At 43.6% G+C, this 19514-nt stretch overlaps 1 protein-coding gene across 3 annotated transcripts in view; it reads right to left on the bottom strand.

Annotated features, from left to right (window-relative positions):
- LOC110504803 (anion exchange protein 3) overlaps positions 1 to 19514 on the bottom strand; it is a 105407-nt gene that overhangs the window by 16055 nt on the left and 69838 nt on the right. For all 3 annotated transcript variants that reach the window (XM_036975226.2, XM_090230417.1, XM_036975227.2), the window contains 12 exons: positions 11688 to 11868; positions 11136 to 11271; positions 8338 to 8512; positions 5451 to 5559; positions 4467 to 4651; positions 3988 to 4207; positions 3024 to 3242; positions 2520 to 2668; positions 1781 to 1975; positions 1361 to 1564; positions 1037 to 1126; positions 670 to 836 (listed from right to left, as the gene is read on the bottom strand). In XM_036975226.2, coding sequence (XP_036831121.2) covers positions 670 to 836; positions 1037 to 1126; positions 1361 to 1564; positions 1781 to 1975; positions 2520 to 2668; positions 3024 to 3242; positions 3988 to 4207; positions 4467 to 4651; positions 5451 to 5559; positions 8338 to 8512; positions 11136 to 11271; positions 11688 to 11868 — 2030 coding nt within the window. The remainder of the gene's footprint in view (positions 1 to 669; positions 837 to 1036; positions 1127 to 1360; positions 1565 to 1780; positions 1976 to 2519; positions 2669 to 3023; positions 3243 to 3987; positions 4208 to 4466; positions 4652 to 5450; positions 5560 to 8337; positions 8513 to 11135; positions 11272 to 11687; positions 11869 to 19514) is intronic.

Below are 19514 nucleotides of genomic sequence, written 5' to 3'. Positions count from 1 at the left end.
AAATGGCTAAAGGACAACAAAGTCAAGGTATTGGAGTGGCCATCACAAAGCCCTGACCTCAATCCCATAGAACATTTGTGTGCAGAACTGAAAAAGTGTGTGCAAGCAAGGAGGTCTTACAACCCTGACTCCGTTACACCAGCTCTGTCAGGAGGAAGGAGGCCTACAAACCTGACTCAGTTACACCAGCTCTGTCAGGTGGAACGGGCCAAAATTCACCCAACTTCTTGTGGGAAGCTTGTGGAAGGCTACCCGGAACATTTGACCCAAGTTAAACAATTTAAAGGCAATGCTACCAAATACTAATTGAGTGTATGTAAACTTCTGACCCACTGGGAATGGGATGAAAGAAATACAAGCTGAAATAAATCATTCTCTCTACTATTATTCTGACATTTCACATTCTTAAAATAAAGTGGTGATCCTAACTGACCTAAAGCAGGGAATTATTACTGGGATTAAATGTCAGGAATTGTGAAAAACTAAGTTTAAATGTATTTGGCTAAGGTGTATGTAAACTTCCAACTTCAACTGTATGCATGAGCAAACCTGTATCCTGATCACAAGCTGATCTAGTCTAACACATCTGACAAGCACCACTATATGGATTGACACTCTCTTCACTGAACAAAAGTGAACTGTGTTACCATAGCAACCTGCAACACTTACGAGGTGATCTGTGTCTCCATGAAGATGAGGATGAAGACGAGGAGGGCGGGCACCACCGATGCCCCCATCATCCACGCGGGGAAGGGCTTGAGGTCGCCGAACGGACTGATGAACCAGCCCCGCTTGTCAGGAGACGTGACCGAGAAACCAGACGGTACATTCAGCTTCTGTAAAACCCCAAGCGACAGAAACAGGACCAGTTGTTATGACGAGGAAGTACAGGAGAGTTGGTTGTGAGAGACGTTATTTAAATATTCAATGTGTTAGTGGTGTGTGAGTTAGGGCGTGTAGTTATCAGGGATGGAGTGTAGCCTTTAGATATCTGTACGGATAGATGTAGGAGTTAGTTGTTAGTTGTCATGGTTACCTGCGTATATGTGTCGGGGACGGAGTAACTCAACAGTACAGAGAACAGGATGGAGATGGGGATCCCGAAGTCTCCGATGATTCTTCTGGCCTTGGGGGGGGGGGGAAATCACATGATAAAATGTAATTCTTCAGATCATAGGGTCAATTGCAGAGATCATATAGGCCTAAAATAGGAAATTCATACTGCATCCATGACACTTCAAGTTTTTTGTTATCAAATTGTTATTGTAATTTGTAAGACAGATACACATAGACAAAAACTTGACATGAGCCCATGGACAACACACGAGGGGTTTCTGAGAAAATGGCTGCGATAGGTTACCTTCCCGCCCAGGAATCGACTGTTGCGCAATTTCCTAAGGAAGTAGGCCACAAAGAAGGTACCAAGCATGAGGATGAAAGACATCAGGGCTGTGTTGGGTTGGTTTAGGATGGGGCCATGGGGGTCTGTGGGGTTGGTGAACTCCATGCCGGGAAGGCCAAAGGCAGGCGGGTAGCTTCTCATCAGAGGATGCTCCTGGAACACCTGTAAAAAGGACAAAATATCCATGTCACAGTCAACTGGACGGATCCCATGCAACCAGCTGGGACTTACCATAAAATTATTTATTTAAATTTCCGTCATTATTATATGTCAAATACCACATCTGGTCAATTTGATCTATTCTATTATTTTCCAAAGAACAACGAAGTTACAGCCCTTTAGACTGTCGTCATGTAAAACATTGTCTACTGGTTGTACCTTGATGAGCTTGGAGAAGGTCTCGTAGATGAAGATGAGTGAGATGAGGAAGGCAAATATTTCCTGGGTGAAGGGTGAGATGTATTTAACCAAGAAGCTTCCCTCGGCCGCCACTATCAACAGCACTATGAAGACGAGCCAGAAGCCGACCCACACCCGGCCCGTCAGGTACTCAAAGCCCTGGGCCTGGCAGAACTAAGGGTGGAAAAGGGAGGGAGGGAGGGTTAAATAGATGTTTAACCTTTTACTGCAGAGGGCTAAATCAGGGTTACACAGAGTGTTTGTTGGTAGTCTTAAACAAATCTACTTTGAAACAAAAGTATACACCTCACACACATGGTTTTTGCCTTAGAATAAAGAAGACACATGTACCACGTCAGATATAGGGTTGAAATGTATTACATTTAAAATTTGCATCCCAAAATTACACTTTACATACATCACAGAAGACTGAAATATAACAAAACCGTTTGACATAGAAACACTTTTCAGCGGGTTTAATTTTTTTAAAAATATTACTTCTCAAAAAATGTATAACATTCCACCCATGAGGCCACTAGGTCATTTGACTGCAGGAGAGGGCTATTAGGCTCAGAATAGGAGAAAATAGGCATTCAAATGGAACATGAACTTTCCTAACGTTGTCATGACAATTTTTTTAATGCATAAAATGACTGTGATTTTTGGATGGATTAAAATCTACCATCGCCATGCTGTAAATATGTTTTTGTTCAGGCACCTTGTAGAAGGCCTCCTCAAACACCAGCAGGGGTCCTGAGAAGCCGATGATGAGGAGGGGCTGTCCGGCCATCAGAGAGAAAAGTACCCCCAGGGTCGCTGTGGAGATGATGAGCTCCGACACTCCCATCATGCCCTCTGTTTTCTCTCCTGTTTAAATGGAAAGGCAGAAGGATATTGACTGACAGTTTTAAACTTCCTCTCATTCAGTAACAGCTACTTTCTAGTTAATGAGAACACTACAGTATCAATGAATGAATCAGTGTCTAAAACCTACAGTGACATGTACAATAGAGATACAAGGAAATGGAGACGCCCAGGTAGCTAGGTCGTCACAACATTTTTTTCCAATTTGAGGATCTATCAAGCTAGCTGGTTATTTAGCTAGCTAGCTCTTTTTGGAGTACACATTCTCTTAGGACAGATAGCAAACATGTCAGTCAATCACATTCTTGAGGTAGAAGAAAAACAATTATTGTGGGCATGAGCCCCCATGCTCTCTTACCCAGCAGCCCTCCAAAGGTGATTGTGGGTGAGAGGGCGGCGAAGTAGATGAAAATGACAGCGGCGATGCACTGTGAGTCCAAGGCGTCCTTTATGTCGCTGGCGTAGCGCGGGTAGCGCCGCCTGATGTCATGGATGAGGCCTCCGAAGGGGATGCCCGACCTCTTCATGGGGTCCACCTCCTGGTCCTCCTCCTCTTCCTGCTCATCCTGGCTCACCTCTGGTTTGGACAGACGGACAGACAGACAGACAGACTTGCACATTCATTCATTCTACTTGCACATTCATCTTCTGCACATCTATTTAATTGCTAAATTGTAATTATTTCACCACTATGGCCTTTATTGCCTTACCTCCCTAATCTTACTACATTTGCACACACTGTATATGGATTATTCTATTGTGTTATTGACTGTACATTTGTTTATCCAATGTGGAACGCTGTTGTTTGTGTCGCACAGCTCTGCTTTATCTTGGCCAGGTCGCAGTTGTAAATGAGAACTTGTTCTCAACTGGCCTACCTGGTTAAATAAAGGTGTTCTCAACTGGCCTACCTGGTTAAATAAAGGTGTTCTCAACTGGCCTACCTGGTTAAATAAAGGTGTTCTCAACTGGCCTACCTGGTTAAATAAAGGTGTTCTCAACTGGCCTACCTGGTTAAATAAAGGTGTTCTCAACTGGCCTACCTGGTTAAATAAAGGTGTTCTCAACTGGCCTACCTGGTTAAATAAAGGTGAAATAAAAATAATAAAAAAAAAAAAAAGACAGACAGAAACTTACATATATATGCCTGGGATTCTCAATCTAGTCCTGGGACCCTAAACGGGTACATATGTGCTTCACACATCAGCTGAATAAACAAATGGTCTTAGAACATATACCCTTATTGTTATATAAGGACTGTATGAATACAAAAAAATACAACAACAAAAAATAATTAAATCAATCAAAGACATTATAATCACCTTTGGTCTCCTGGTCTGTCCAGGGGGTGGTGTGGGTCTTGATGTTCTCTCTCTCCTTCCTCTTGCGCAGCATCTGTTTCTGGAAGGAGGCCACTGTCTTCAGCAGGTCCTTTCCTTCCACGTCTGACGGGGGGATGACGATGCTGCAGTCCAAGAACTCATTAATGCCGTTCAGCAGGTCCTGCCGGTCGTCCGCAAAGTAGGCCACCTCGTGGAAGTTCTGGGGAGGTTTTTAAAGAGATGGGCAATGGTCTGTAAGATCTTGAAGAGCTGATTCCCTGACCCAGATTTAGCTTAGTTCTTGATTTAGAAGCACTTTCAATGGAGGTTGATTACTGATGATTTTTCTGTCCAGGACTAGTTTTAATCTGACTCTGGGAAACCAGCCCTGAATGGAAGTACTATTGGTACCATTTACAGCTCAGAGGAATTAGGGAAAAAGTTTTGTGACATTTTTTGTTGTTGTTCAGGTTGGCTACCTTGTCAGACATGAGGGTGGAGAAGGAGCGTCCAATCTCATGGTAGTCCATGTTGGACTGAGCGGGTCCAAGCAGTGCAAAGAGGAAACGAACCGGCACCGGCACCTCCAGGACCGACTCCAGCAGGACCGCCTCACTCAGCCTGATGAAGGCCATGGCTGGCTGCTCCAGGAACTCCACGCAACCTGAGGAATGACACACAGTGGAGGATCTCTGGGACCAATGCTTGTACTGATGGGTGATGGCTAACAAAGCATGGACTGAATATATACAAACGGGTGATTCCAGGGCAGCTATTTTGTTTGAGAAATCACATTTGCTATCACTGTCAGGGGAGAGGTGAGTTGTGCCAGCTAGAAATTATATGAATTGGTATACAGGGTTCACCCCAGGTTTTTTGAACAAGGTGGTACTGCTGAGTACGGCGAGGGGCGGAGCATGGGGTGGGGGGGCGGAGCATGGGGTGGGGGGCGGTGTCTAGAGCGATTCAGATAATTATTTATTTTTTAACACCTGTAACTGCCATTTCCTGCAATCTAGAGCAAAACATTTTGTTACTATATTAAGGTATGGTGCATGGCCTTAAATGATAACAATTAAAGTTTAAAAAAAAAAAAAAATATATATATATATATATATATATATATATATATATATATATATATATATATATATATATATATATATATATATATATATATATATATTTGACATAGTGGCACAGCCAGTCCACAAGGTGACGCAGCACCACGCTTGCATTCTTTGGGGAGAACCCTGGTACACAACGCCTTAGGCCTATGTCGTGAACGGAAAAAGTCAATATTTACTAATGTAGCCTGGAAATACATGTACATCCAAAACGCACGCACACAAAACATACATTCATACAAACTCACACACAAACACACACACACGTCACACACTCCTGCACAGATGCTTGCACATAGGCACCCGCACCATCACCCACACAATCCTTAAGCTTACCCACTAAGACCACGGTTGCTTCTGCGTCCTTGGGAATCTTGGCCAGGAGTTTTGTGTGTTTGGTAACCTGTTGTTGGAGAGCCATCGGCAGGGGGGGATGGAGTGATTTCTGATGTGATAAACCAGACAAACGTTAACAGGTGGGTGAAAGATAAACATGAACATTTCATGTGAAGCCTGTGTGCTAACACAAGCTTTTACCAGACATTCACAGCACATGCACAGGCTCTTTCCTCAGTTAGTCCAAAGCTCACAAGTCCAAAGCTCACAAGCCTACATTTGTCAATTTTACAGACTGTTATGAACCTCGAACAGTCGAACAGTAAAACAGTCAAACGGTGATTATCCGTGTTTAATGAGCATACACCAGGGGTCAGCTAGATGCCAGTGAGGGATTTTTTTGGGGTCTCCAAAGTTTTTGTCATAAACAAGACTGTAAAATCACTGTAAAATCACCAAGAATTCAGCAAAAAAATATATATATTTCGGAAATGTTATCCCAACTATTCCCACAATAAACAAAGAAACATACGTGATCATGTCTCAATGTAATCAAGTTATGAATTTATTGTTAATTTCAAATACAATCTCTTTTTGAGCTTAGTTGTGATCAATTTGCAGAGTACAAAATATTCTAATTATGTTTCGGCCCCCTGACCATCCACTCCGACAAAGATCGGCCCGCGGCTGAATGTAGTTGTCTACCCCTGACATACAGAAATCGACAAAGTGACCAAGGTACGAAATGTTAAAATCCCTGTTAAACGTTTTTAATACGACTGGAGTTATTGATTTTTTATGAGTTGTTTGAAATGTTCCAATGTTTCAAGCCACGGGGAACATTACAGTTTCACAGTCAAGAAGTTTTAACAAAGAGCACATCTGTAAGCTGACTAAGAACCTAATTCGCCACATGTGGAGTGGCTAATAGGAGCTCTCTTTCTGTTTCCAATTCCAAGAACTATCTGTGTTTCTCGGTTTCCCACCTTGGCTGCATAACTGCACTAGTCGCATATATCTGATGTTTTAGTACACTCGATAATGCTCTCAAACTCAACTCTGGACCTCAAAGCCAGTTCCATTGCTTCTTTAAATTGTTTCCCTCTAATCAGGGACATATTTCGACTTGGGACACCATGTGGGTGTACTTAATGATCAGGTAGAAGATAAAACCAGCAGGCTGCGGACCTCGTAGGGTCAGGGTTGAATACCCCTGACCTAATGTATGTTATAGACAGGTGTGTATAATGGGGTCAAAATAGAATACGATATGACATTTCGAGGTGGAATTTTTGTAATATCCTCCTAGTCTCAGTACTTGTAATCATCTACTCAGATGACTCCTCTACTGTTTTCAGAGGAATTGGACAAGGCTATTGAGCCAAGAAGCAGTGTCGTCTGTCCACCTGAAGGACGATTCGGGCGTGTGACTCAGATGCAGACACAAATATAAAATGATAATTGTCTCCGCAACTCTAACTGTACTGGACCACAACTTTAAACATCCATCTCCACTCCAGCCTGCTGATTAAGATGAAGAGCTACTGGGCTCTATTCAATACGTATAATGGAAGTTCAGCGTTACAGCTGTGATTGGCAATGTTCCTGCATTAGCGCAGACTGCATTCAAGGTTAATGCTGCCTATGTCGGCTCATTCTGAAATTACCTTGACATTTCTATTGCACAATCTGTAACGCTTCGGTGATTCAGATTAATTAGAGCCCTTAGATGACTTTATTGGTCAATTGCACACAAGGTCTAATTGAAATTTGACTTCTGCTTTTAAACCAACACTTCCAAAAAACACACCTACATTTTTACCCTTTATTTAAATAGGCAAGTCAGTTAAGAACCAATTCTCATTTTCAATGCTGGCCTAGGAACAGTGGGTTAACTGCCTTGCTCAGGGGCAGAACAACAGATTTTGTACCTTGTCAGCTCAGGGATTTGATCTTGCAACCTTTTTGGTTGCTAGTCCACCACTCTAACCACTAGGCTACACTGCCGCCCAACATACTGCATGGTCGGAACTAGAAGCACAAGCATTTCGCTACACTCGCATTAACATCTGCTAACCATGTGACCAATACAATTTGATTTGATACACAGGTTTTGGAGAGGTGCGTGGAGCTGCCACACTGGGCACACTAACCACTAGGCTGCCCGTCTATCCACTAGGCTGCCTGTCTATCCACTAGGCTGCCTGTCTAACCACTAGGCTGCCTGACTAACCACTAGGCTGCCCGACTAACCACTAGGCTGCCCGTCTAACCACTAGGCTGCCCGTCTAACCACTAGGCTGCCCGTCTAACCACTAGGCTGCCCGTCTAACCACTAGGCTGCCCGTCTAACCACTAGGCTGCCCGTCTAACCACTAGGCTGCCCGTCTAACCACTAGGCTGCCCGTCTAACCACTAGGCTGCCCGTCTAATCACTAGGCTGCCCGTCTAACCACTAGGCTGCCCGTCTAACCACTAGGCTGCCCGTCTAACCACTAGGCTGCCCGTCTAACCACTAGGCTGCCCGTCTAATCACTAGGCTGCCCGTCTAACCACTAGGGTGCCCGTCTAACCACTAGGCTGCCTGTCTAACCACTAGGCTGCCTGTCTAACCACTAGGCTGCCTGCTGGACAAAATGAAACAAAGAGCAACATTCTTCCTAAGCAGCAGCCAAGCAGCCTCCAAGCAGCAGCCAAGCAGCCTCCAAGCAGCCCCCAAGCAGCCGCTAAGCAGCCGCCAAGCAGCCTATAAGCAGCCTCTAAGCAGCTCCCAAGCAGCTTCAAGCAGCCCTCCAAGCAGCACCCAAGCAGCACCCAAGCAGCTTCAAGCAGCATCCATCTCCACTCCAGCCTATAGATGTGCACTAAACTAAACAGACAAGCTCACAAACACATCTCTGCTCTGCTGCTTCTTTTCATGGTGGAGGGCCTCTGTAGGATCTTCAGCCACTAGGGGCACCGTGGTTTCGGGAACGTGGTTGTGGTTGCGTTGAAAGCTGCCGTGAAGGCTTTTAGTAGAGTGGTTGCGGTGGAAAAGGCCCTCCTTTTCGTCGTTGGGGTGGCTGGAAGCAGGAGATACAGGAGGCTGTATTACATTAACAGCGTGGGGCTGGGAGAGGGACACAATGCAATCGGATTGGAACTTCATGAAGGTTGTTATACTATATAATGTGTTCCTTCAATAAGTTGGTGAGTGGCTGATAGTTTATACAGACAGAAAGGAAAGGAAACAGAAAGGGAACAATCCTCCATACATACTGTTCAACAGCTCTTTCAGCATATGGGCTCCACTGGATTGTAATGGGTGTGTCCCTGTTAACAAAGACACTGCAGTGTGTGTGTGTGTGTGTGTGTGTGTGCGTGCGTGCGTGCGTGCGTGTGTGAGAGCAGACCCCTCACAACATACAGACAGTTTGATCACACTCCCGCTCCAACCCAAAGGTGACATCACCACCATCATTAGGTCCGTTTGCTCTCGTTACCCGCCTCCCGAGTTGGACACAAAAGCGCAACAAAACAAAGGAACAAGGTGTGACACCACACCGGATTGTACTCAGGCAGCGCCCAGACTGAGTAAGCCATGAGCTAAATTCTACAGCCACCTTGATGTCTTTCTTTCCACATCATCAATTCCTATGTTGAACTGGCTCAGCCAATTAGACAGCTTTTTTTCCCATGGAAAGCAGCTGGTAACATGGTGGGAAGCGGTGCCGAAAGGTTTCAACTGATGGGGTGTGTGTGACGAGGCCTGGTGGCGTGGGTGTTGATCGCCGTCTGTTATGTGTGTAATGTGTGTGTGTGTGTGTGTGTGTGTGTGTGTGTGTGTATGCTGCACATACAGTGAATCTCTCTGAACGATTGACAGAGCTGCCACCTGGCCCAGTTTGCTCTATGGTTGGTGACAGACTGTCAGGTGACTTGTCACTGACCCTTGGTGTGACATGGCGTACAGGGAGGTTGGCATCATAAGACAGGGACTAGGCAGGTGCTACTTCTGGGATGAAGCCAGAATACCTTGACAATGTATGGGACTAAATACAACTGAAACCATATTTGTCCTCAAGCTTTACTATCACAACTAGAAAAAGGACTTTGATTTTCATAAGAGACACTATTGACGCTATTTCCCTATTGTCCCTTCTGACAGACTCGGAAATTAGGTGATTGTAACCGATTCCAATCCAAATGCTCTGTAGCAACAGGTCTAAAAGAACACACTAATACAACACAACGATCGATCTCAGACACTGACCACAAAAGGCCTAGAGTTATCCATCCAATCATCCAAAAGGCATACCATTAAAATAAAAATGGAATATTGCTTGAAGCAAACCCCAGGAACACACCACAACAGCAGTCAGAAAACCATGACTGTTGAGTCTCTGTAAAACATTCATGATCCACCACAGAGGAACTGGAGACACCATGTTAAATGAATACTGTTGATGGACAAACATGGTACCATTCAGTCCTCTTCTTCACTGGAGGGCTTGGGGACAGAGCTGGGACCAAGCTGGGCCTAGGGACCAAGCTGGGCCTAGTGACCAAGCTGGGCCTAGGGACCAAGCTGGGCCTGGGCCTAGGGACCAAGCTGGGCTTAGCAAAAACTGAATCTGAGGTCAGGAGACCGATAGAAGGGAGGGTTCACACATATTGAAAAGGTGTGTGTGCATGTGTATATTTTGAGATGCATTGATGCCCCATAGGCCTGTGCACAAACGTAAGGCAACTTTTGGGGTTGTACTGAACTGTGGAAAACCCCCACATTGAAGACAACAAAATACACATAGAGAAAGTCTTCCTTTATCCTTCATGCATGTGTTCATCCTGCTCTGCCCTCAGCCTAATTACATTTGACTGCTGATATTCATTAAGCCTTTTTTCTCCATGATACTGTATAATTCCGGTTGAAATCTATCATGTGCCGCCAACGCAGCAGCTCTGTTAGGGCAAATGGTAATGAATAGATAGGTAAACCAATGGAGGCTGGGAGGTGAGGGTTGGCATCGGGGTGATACTCTTTTGTATTTTCATGTAGGACAGAAATGACTTATATTTGAATGACTTAAAACTCTGCAGTAGCTTATTTCACTGGGGAAGTCACATTGAGATTGACATCTCTTTGTCAAGTGAGATTTTTTTTTTAACAAATGTTTTATCTGTTTTATGCAACAATCTCTGCTATCTACTGTTGATCTCCCACTTAATCCCACGTAATCCTGGTTTGAGGTCCAACATCACTTACTACAACCCCTGTAGATGTGGCCTCTCAATGGCACTCTATTCCCTAAAATGTCCACTACTGTTGACCAGAACCACAGATCCTATGGGCTTTGGTAAACAGTAGGGCAGTAAAAAACATTTTTTCCTTTAGTTTATTTAGTAAAAATTTTCTTAACTCAATTTCTTTAACTGTATTGTGGGTTAAGGGCTTGTTAGTAAACATTTCACGGTAAGGTCTACTACACCTGTTGTATTCGGCGCATGTGACAAATAAAGTTTGATTTGATTTTTGAAAAGTAAGACACTACATAGGGAACAGGGTGCCGTTTGGAAAACAGCCCTAGACTTCCTTTCTCTGATTGACATCTGATTAAGATGATACACGTTCTTGACAGAATGTATATTAACGGGTGTGGAATCTTAACGTCCTCTGAGCTAAAGCCTTGGTAGATGACCACTCACTGGTGTTTGAGCAGCAGGGCACGGAGCACGTTGGCCCGGTCCTCCGCTCTGATCTGGTCTGAGATGATCATGGTCTCCACCACCAGGTTGGCAATGCCAGGCAGAGTGGTCTGCTCCAGGTCCAACAGGACCACACCTTAGAGTGGCATAGAGGGGGAAGACAAGGTTTTATGACTGGGTGTGTATCTGTGTGTGTGTGTGTATATCTCTGTGTGTGTGTATGTGTGGTATATCTGTGTGTGTGTGTGGTATATCTGTGTGTGTGTGTGTGTGTGTGTGTGTCTGTGTGTGTGGGGTATATCTGTGTGTGTGTGGTATATCTGTGTGTGTGTGTGTGTGTGTGTGTGTGTGTGGGGTATATCTGTGTGTGTGTGTGTGTGGGGGGGGTATATCTGTGTGTGTGTGTGTGTGTGTGGGGTATATCTGTGTGTGTGTGTGTGTGTGTGGGGTATATCTGTGTGTGTGTGTGTGTGTGTGTGTGTGTGTGTGTGTGGGGTATATCTGTGTGTGTGTGTGTGTGTGTGTGTGTGTGTGTGTGTGTGTGTGTGTTACCATGTGTGATGGTCCTGCGAAGCTCCAGCAGGCTGCGGAAGGAGAGTGAAGCCACATGGGGTTTTCCCCAGCGGTCTGTCTCCTCCTCCACGTCCTCCTCAAACTTGATCCAACGAGCCGTCTCCTTCCAGCGCATCTTCTGGTTTTTATCCACTATCAGCTCGTTGAGCTCCACAAACACCTACAGGTACCAAACAGACAACTAGTTATCCATAACTTCACCTACAGGTACCACACAGACAACTAGTTATCCATAACTTCACCCACAGGTACCAAACAGACAACTAGTTATCCATAACTTCACCTACAGGTACCACACATACAACTAGTTATCCATAACTTCACCTACAGGTACCACACAGACAACTAACAGACAACATAACTTCACCTACAGGTACCACACAGACAACTAACAGACAACATAACTTCACCTACAGGTATCACACAGACAACTAGTTATCCATAACTTCACCCACAGGTACCACACAGACAACTAGTTATCCATAACTTCACCTACAGGTACCAAACAGACAACTAGTTATCCATAACTTCACCTACAGGTACCACACAGACAACTAGTTATCCATAACTTCACCTACAGGTATCACACAGACAACTAGTTATCCATAACTTCACCTACAGGTACCACACAGACAACTAGTTATCCATAACTTCACCTACAGGTATCACACAGACAACTAGTTATCCATAACTTCACCTACAGGTACCACACAGACAACTAGTTATCCATAACTTCACCCACAGGTACCAAACAGACAACTAGTTATCCATAACTTCACCTACAGGTACCAAACAGACAACTAGTTATCCATAACTTCACCTACAGGTACCACACAGACAACTAGTTATCCATAACTTCACCCACAGGTACCAAACAGACAACTAGTTATCCATAACTTCACCTACAGGTACCACACATACAACTAGTTATCCATAACTTCACCGACAGGTACCACACAGACAACTAACAGACAACATAACTTCACCTACAGGTACCACACAGACAACTAACAGACAACATAACTTCACCTACAGGTATCACACAGACAACTAGTTATCCATAACTTCACCCACAGGTACCACACAGACAACTAGTTATCCATAACTTCACCTACAGGTACCAAACAGACAACTAGTTATCCATAACTTCACCTACAGGTACCACACAGACAACTAGTTATCCATAACTTCACCTACAGGTATCACACAGACAACTAGTTATCCATAACTTCACCTACAGGTACCACACAGACAACTAGTTATCCATAACTTCACCTACAGGTATCACACAGACAACTAGTTATCCATAACTTCACCTACAGGTACCACACAGACAACTAGTTATCCATAACTTCACCCACAGGTACCAAACAGACAACTAGTTATCCATAACTTCACCTACAGGTACCACACATACAACTAGTTATCCATAACTTCACCTACAGGTACCACACAGACAACTAACAGACAACATAACTTCACCTACAGGTACCACACAGACAACTAACAGACAACATAACTTCACCTACAGGTATCACACAGACAACTAGTTATCCATAACTTCACCTACAGGTACCACACAGACAACTAGTTATCCATAACTTCACCCACAGGTACCAAACAGACAACTAGTTATCCATAACTTCACCTACAGGTACCACACAGACAACTAGTTATCCATAACTTCACCTACAGGTACCAAACAGACAACTAGTTATCCATGACTTCACCTACAGGTACCAAACAGACAACTAGTTATCCATAACTTCACCTACAGGTACCACACAGACAACTAGTTATCCATAACTTCACCCACAGGTACCACACAGACAACTAGTTATCCATAACTTCACCTACAGGTACCAAACAGACAACTAGTTATCCATAACTTCACCTACAGGTACCACACAGACAACTAGTTATCCATAACTTCACCTACAGGTACCAAACAGACAACTAGTTATCCATAACTTCACCTACAGGTACCAAACAGACAACTAGTTATCCATAACTTCACCCACAGGTACCACACAGACAACTAGTTATCCATAACTTCACCTACAGGTACCACACAGACAACTAGTTATCCATAACTTCACCTACAGGTACCAAACAGACAACTAGTTATCCATAACTTCACCTACAGGTACCACACAGACAACTAGTTATCCATAACTTCACCTACAGGTACCAAACAGACAACTAGTTATCCATAACTTCACCTACAGGTACCAAACAGACAACTAGTTATCCATAACTTCACCTACAGGTACCACACAGACAACTAGTTATCCATAACTTCACCCACAGGTACCACACAGACAACTAGTTATCCATAACTTCACCTACAGGTACCACACAGACAACTAGTTATCCATAACTTCACCCACAGGTACCACACAGACAACTAGTTATCCATAACTTCACCTACAGGTACCAAACAGACAACTAGTTATCCATAACTTCACCTACAGGTACCACACAGACAACTAACAGACAACATAACTTCACCTACAGGTATCACACAGACAACTAGTTATCCATAACTTCACCCACAGGTACCACACAGACAACTAGTTATCCATAACTTCACCTAGAAGTACCAAACAGACAACTAGTTATCCATAACTTCACCTACAGGTACCACACAGACAACTAGTTATCCATAACTTCACCCACAGGTACCACACAGACAACTAGTTATCCATAACTTCACCTACAGGTACCACACAGACAACTAGTTATCCATAACTTCACCTACAGGTACCAAACAGACAACTAGTTATCCATAACTTCACCTACAGGTACCACACAGACAACTAGTTATCCATAACTTCACCCACAGGTACCACACAGACAACTAGTTATCCATAACTTCACCCACAGGTACCACACAGACAACTAGTTATCCATAACTTCACCTACAGGTACCAAACAGACAACTAGTTATCCATAACTTCACCTACAGGTACCACACAGACAACTAACAGACAACATAACTTCACCTACAGGTATCACACAGACAACTAGTTATCCATAACTTCACCCACAGGTACCACACAGACAACTAGTTATCCATAACTTCACCCACAGGTACCACACAGACAACTAGTTATCCATAACTTCACCCACAGGTACCACACAGACAACTAGTTATCCATAACTTCACCTACAGGTACCACACAGACAACTAGTTATCCATAACTTCACCCACAGGTACCACACAGACAACTAGTTATCCATAACTTCACCCACAGGTACCACACATACAACTAGTTATCCATAACTTCACCTACAGGTACCACACAGACAACTAGTTATCCATAACTTCACCTACAGGTATCACACAGACAACTAGTTATCCATAACTTCACCTACAGGTACCAAACAGACAACTAGTTATCCATAACTTCACCTACAGGTACCACACAGACAACTAGTTATCCATAACTTCACCTACAGGTATCACACAGACAACTAGTTATCCATAACTTCACCTACAGGTACCACACAGACAACTAGTTATCCATAACTTCACCCACAGGTACCAAACAGACAACTAGTTATCCATAACTTCACCTACAGGTACCACACATACAACTAGTTATCCATAACTTCACCTACAGGTACCACACAGACAACTAACAGACAACATAACTTCACCTACAGGTACCACACAGACAACTAACAGACAACATAACTTCACCTACAGGTATCACACAGACAACTAGTTATCCATAACTTCACCTACAGGTACCACACAGACAACTAGTTATCCATAACTTCACCCACAGGTACCAAACAGACAACTAGTTATCCATAACTTCACCTACAGGTACCACACAGACAACTAGTTATCCATAACTTCACCTACAGGTACCAAACAGACAACTAGTTATCCATAACTTCACCTACAGGTACCAAACAGACAACTAGTTATCCATAACTTCACCTACAGGTACCACACAGACAACTAGTTATCCATAACTTCACCCACAGGTACCAAACAGACAACTAGTTATCCATAACTTCACCTACAGGTACCAAACAGACAACTAGTTATCCATAACTTCACCTACAGGTACCACACAGACAACTAGTTATCCATAACTTCACCTACAGGTACCAAACAGACAACTAGTTATCCATAACTTCACCTACAGGTACCAAACAGACAACTAGTTATCCATAACTTCACCCACAGGTACCACACAGACAACTAGTTATCCATAACTTCACCTACAGGTACCACACAGACAACTAGTTATCCACAACTTCACCTACAGGTACCAAACAGACAACTAGTTATCCATAACTTCACCTACAGGTACCACACAGACAACTAGTTATCCATAACTTCACCTACAGGTACCAAACAGACAACTAGTTATCCATAACTTCACCTACAGGTACCAAACAGACAACTAGTTATCCATAACTTCACCTACAGGTACCACACAGACAACTAGTTATCCATAACTTCACCCACAGGTACCAAACAGACAACTAGTTATCCATAACTTCACCTACAGGTACCACACAGACAACTAGTTATCCATAACTTCACCTACAGGTACCAAACAGACAACTAGTTATCCATAACTTCACCTACAGGTACCAAACAGACAACTAGTTATCCATAACTTCACCTACAGGTACCACACAGACAACTAGTTATCCATAACTTCACCCACAGGTACCAAACAGACAACTAGTTATCCATAACTTCACCTACAGGTACCAAACAGACAACTAGTTATCCATAACTTCACCTACAGGTACCACACAGACAACTAGTTATCCATAACTTCACCTACAGGTACCAAACAGACAACTAGTTATCCATAACTTCACCTACAGGTACCAAACAGACAACTAGTTATCCATAACTTCACCCACAGGTACCACACAGACAACTAGTTATCCATAACTTCACCTACAGGTACCACACAGACAACTAGTTATCCACAACTTCACCTACAGGTACCAAACAGACAACTAGTTATCCATAACTTCACCTACAGGTACCACACAGACAACTAGTTATCCATAACTTCACCTACAGGTACCAAACAGACAACTAGTTATCCATAACTTCACCTACAGGTACCAAACAGACAACTAGTTATCCATAACTTCACCTACAGGTACCACACAGACAACTAGTTATCCATAACTTCACCCACAGGTACCACACAGACAACTAGTTATCCATAACTTCACCTACAGGTACCACACAGACAACTAGTTATCCATAACTTCACCCACAGGTACCACACAGACAACTAGTTATCCATAACTTCACCTACAGGTACCAAACAGACAACTAGTTATCCATAACTTCACCTACAGGTACCACACAGACAACTAACAGACAACATAACTTCACCTACAGGTATCACACAGACAACTAGTTATCCATAACTTCACCCACAGGTACCACACAGACAACTAGTTATCCATAACTTCACCTAGAAGTACCAAACAGACAACTAGTTATCCATAACTTCACCTACAGGTACCACACAGACAACTAGTTATCCATAACTTCACCCACAGGTACCACACAGACAACTAGTTATCCATAACTTCACCTACAGGTACCACACAGACAACTAGTTATCCATAACTTCACCTACAGGTACCAAACAGACAACTAGTTATCCATAACTTCACCTACAGGTACCACACAGACAACTAGTTATCCATAACTTCACCCACAGGTACCACACAGACAACTAGTTATCCATAACTTCACCTACAGGTACCAAACAGACAACTAGTTATCCATAACTTCACCTACAGGTACCACACAGACAACTAGTTATCCATAACTTCACCTACAGGTACCACACAGACAACTAACAGACAACATAACTTCACCTACAGGTACCACACAGACAACTAACAGACAACATAACTTCACCTACAGGTACCACACAGACAACTAGTTATCCATAACTTCACCTACAGGTACCACACAGACAACTAGTTATCCATAACTTCACCCACAGGTACCACACAGACAACTAGTTATCCATAACTTCACCTACAGGTACCACACAGACAACTAGTTATCCATAACTTCACCCACAGGTACCACACAGACAACTAGTTATCCATAACTTCACCTACAGGTACCAAACAGACAACTAGTTATCCATAACTTCACCTACAGGTACCACACAGACAACTAACAGACAACATAATTTCACCTACAGGTATCACACAGACAACTAGTTATCCATAACTTCACCCACAGGTACCACACAGACAACTAGTTATCCATAACTTCACCCACAGGTACCACACAGACAACTAGTTATCCATAACTTCACCCACAGGTACCACACAGACAACTAGTTATCCATAACTTCACCTACAGGTACCACACAGACAACTAGTTATCCATAACTTCACCCACAGGTACCACACAGACAACTAGTTATCCATAACTTCACCTACAGGTACCACACAGACAACTAGTTATCCATAACTTCACCTACAGGTACCAAACAGACAACTAGTTATCCATAACTTCACCTACAGGTACCACACAGACAACTAGTTATCCATAACTTCACCCACAGGTACCACACAGACAACTAGTTATCCATAACTTCACCTACAGGTACCAAACAGACAACTAGTTATCCATAACTTCACCTACAGGTACCACACAGACAACTAGTTATCCATAACTTCACCTACAGGTACCACACAGACAACTAACAGACAACATAACTTCACCTACAGGTACCACACAGACAACTAACAGACAACATAACTTCACCTACAGGTACCACACAGACAACTAGTTATCCATAACTTCACCCACAGGTACCAAACAGACAACTAGTTATCCATAACTTCACCTACAGGTACCAAACAGACAACTAACAGACAACATAGCTTCAGTAGGTCCTATGATTGAGTGTCGTCTGGCCCAGAAGTGTGAAGGTGAACGGAAAGGCACTGGAGCAACGAACCACCCTTGCTGTCTCTGCCTGGCCGGTTCCCCTCTCTCCATTGGGATTCTCTGACTCTAACCCTATGGCTGACTAGTGCTCTTCCATCCCGTCCCTAGGAGGGGTGCGTCACTTGAGTGGGTTGAGTCACTGACGTGATCTTCCTGTCCGGGTTGGCGCCCCCCCCCTTGGGTTGTGCTGTGGGGGAGATCTTCGTGGGCTATACTCAGCCTTATCTCAGGATGGTAAGTTAGTGGTTGAATATATCCCTCTAGTGGTGTGGGGGCTGTGCTTTGGCAAAGTGGGTGGGGTTATATCCTGCCTGTTTGGCCCTGTCCAGGGGTATCATCGGACAGGGCCACAGTGTCTCCCGACCCCTCCTGTCTCAGCCTACAGTATTTATGCTTCTTCCTAGGTTCTGGCCTTTTCCAGGGAGTTTTTCCTAGCCACACCTGCATTGCTTGCTGTTTGGTATTTTTTAGGCTGGGTTTCTGTACAGCACATTGTGACATCAGCTGATGTAAGAATGGCTTTATAAATACATTTGATTTAGTTATCAATAATTTCACCTACAGGTACCAAACAGACAACTAGTTATCCATAACTTCACCTACTTCTCATACAGTCTAAAAATAAATCTCCTAAGCTCATGACTGAGGGCTTAGACCTATGTCATGACTGAGGGCTTAGACCTATGTCATGACTGAGGGCTTAGACCTATGTCATGACTCCAACAGGAGATTCTGGCAACACGCGTCCTTACTGTAAAGTCCCCTGGCTTTAGAGCTGCTTAATCTTTAGTAAAAAAAATACTAGGAAGATTGTGTGTTATTAATTA

This window comes from Oncorhynchus mykiss, chromosome 3 (assembly GCF_057628025.1).
Source record: "Oncorhynchus mykiss isolate SJ-2025 chromosome 3, ASM5762802v1, whole genome shotgun sequence".
NCBI lineage: Eukaryota > Metazoa > Chordata > Actinopteri > Salmoniformes > Salmonidae > Oncorhynchus > Oncorhynchus mykiss.
This window is presented reverse-complemented; position numbering and strand designations above follow the sequence as displayed.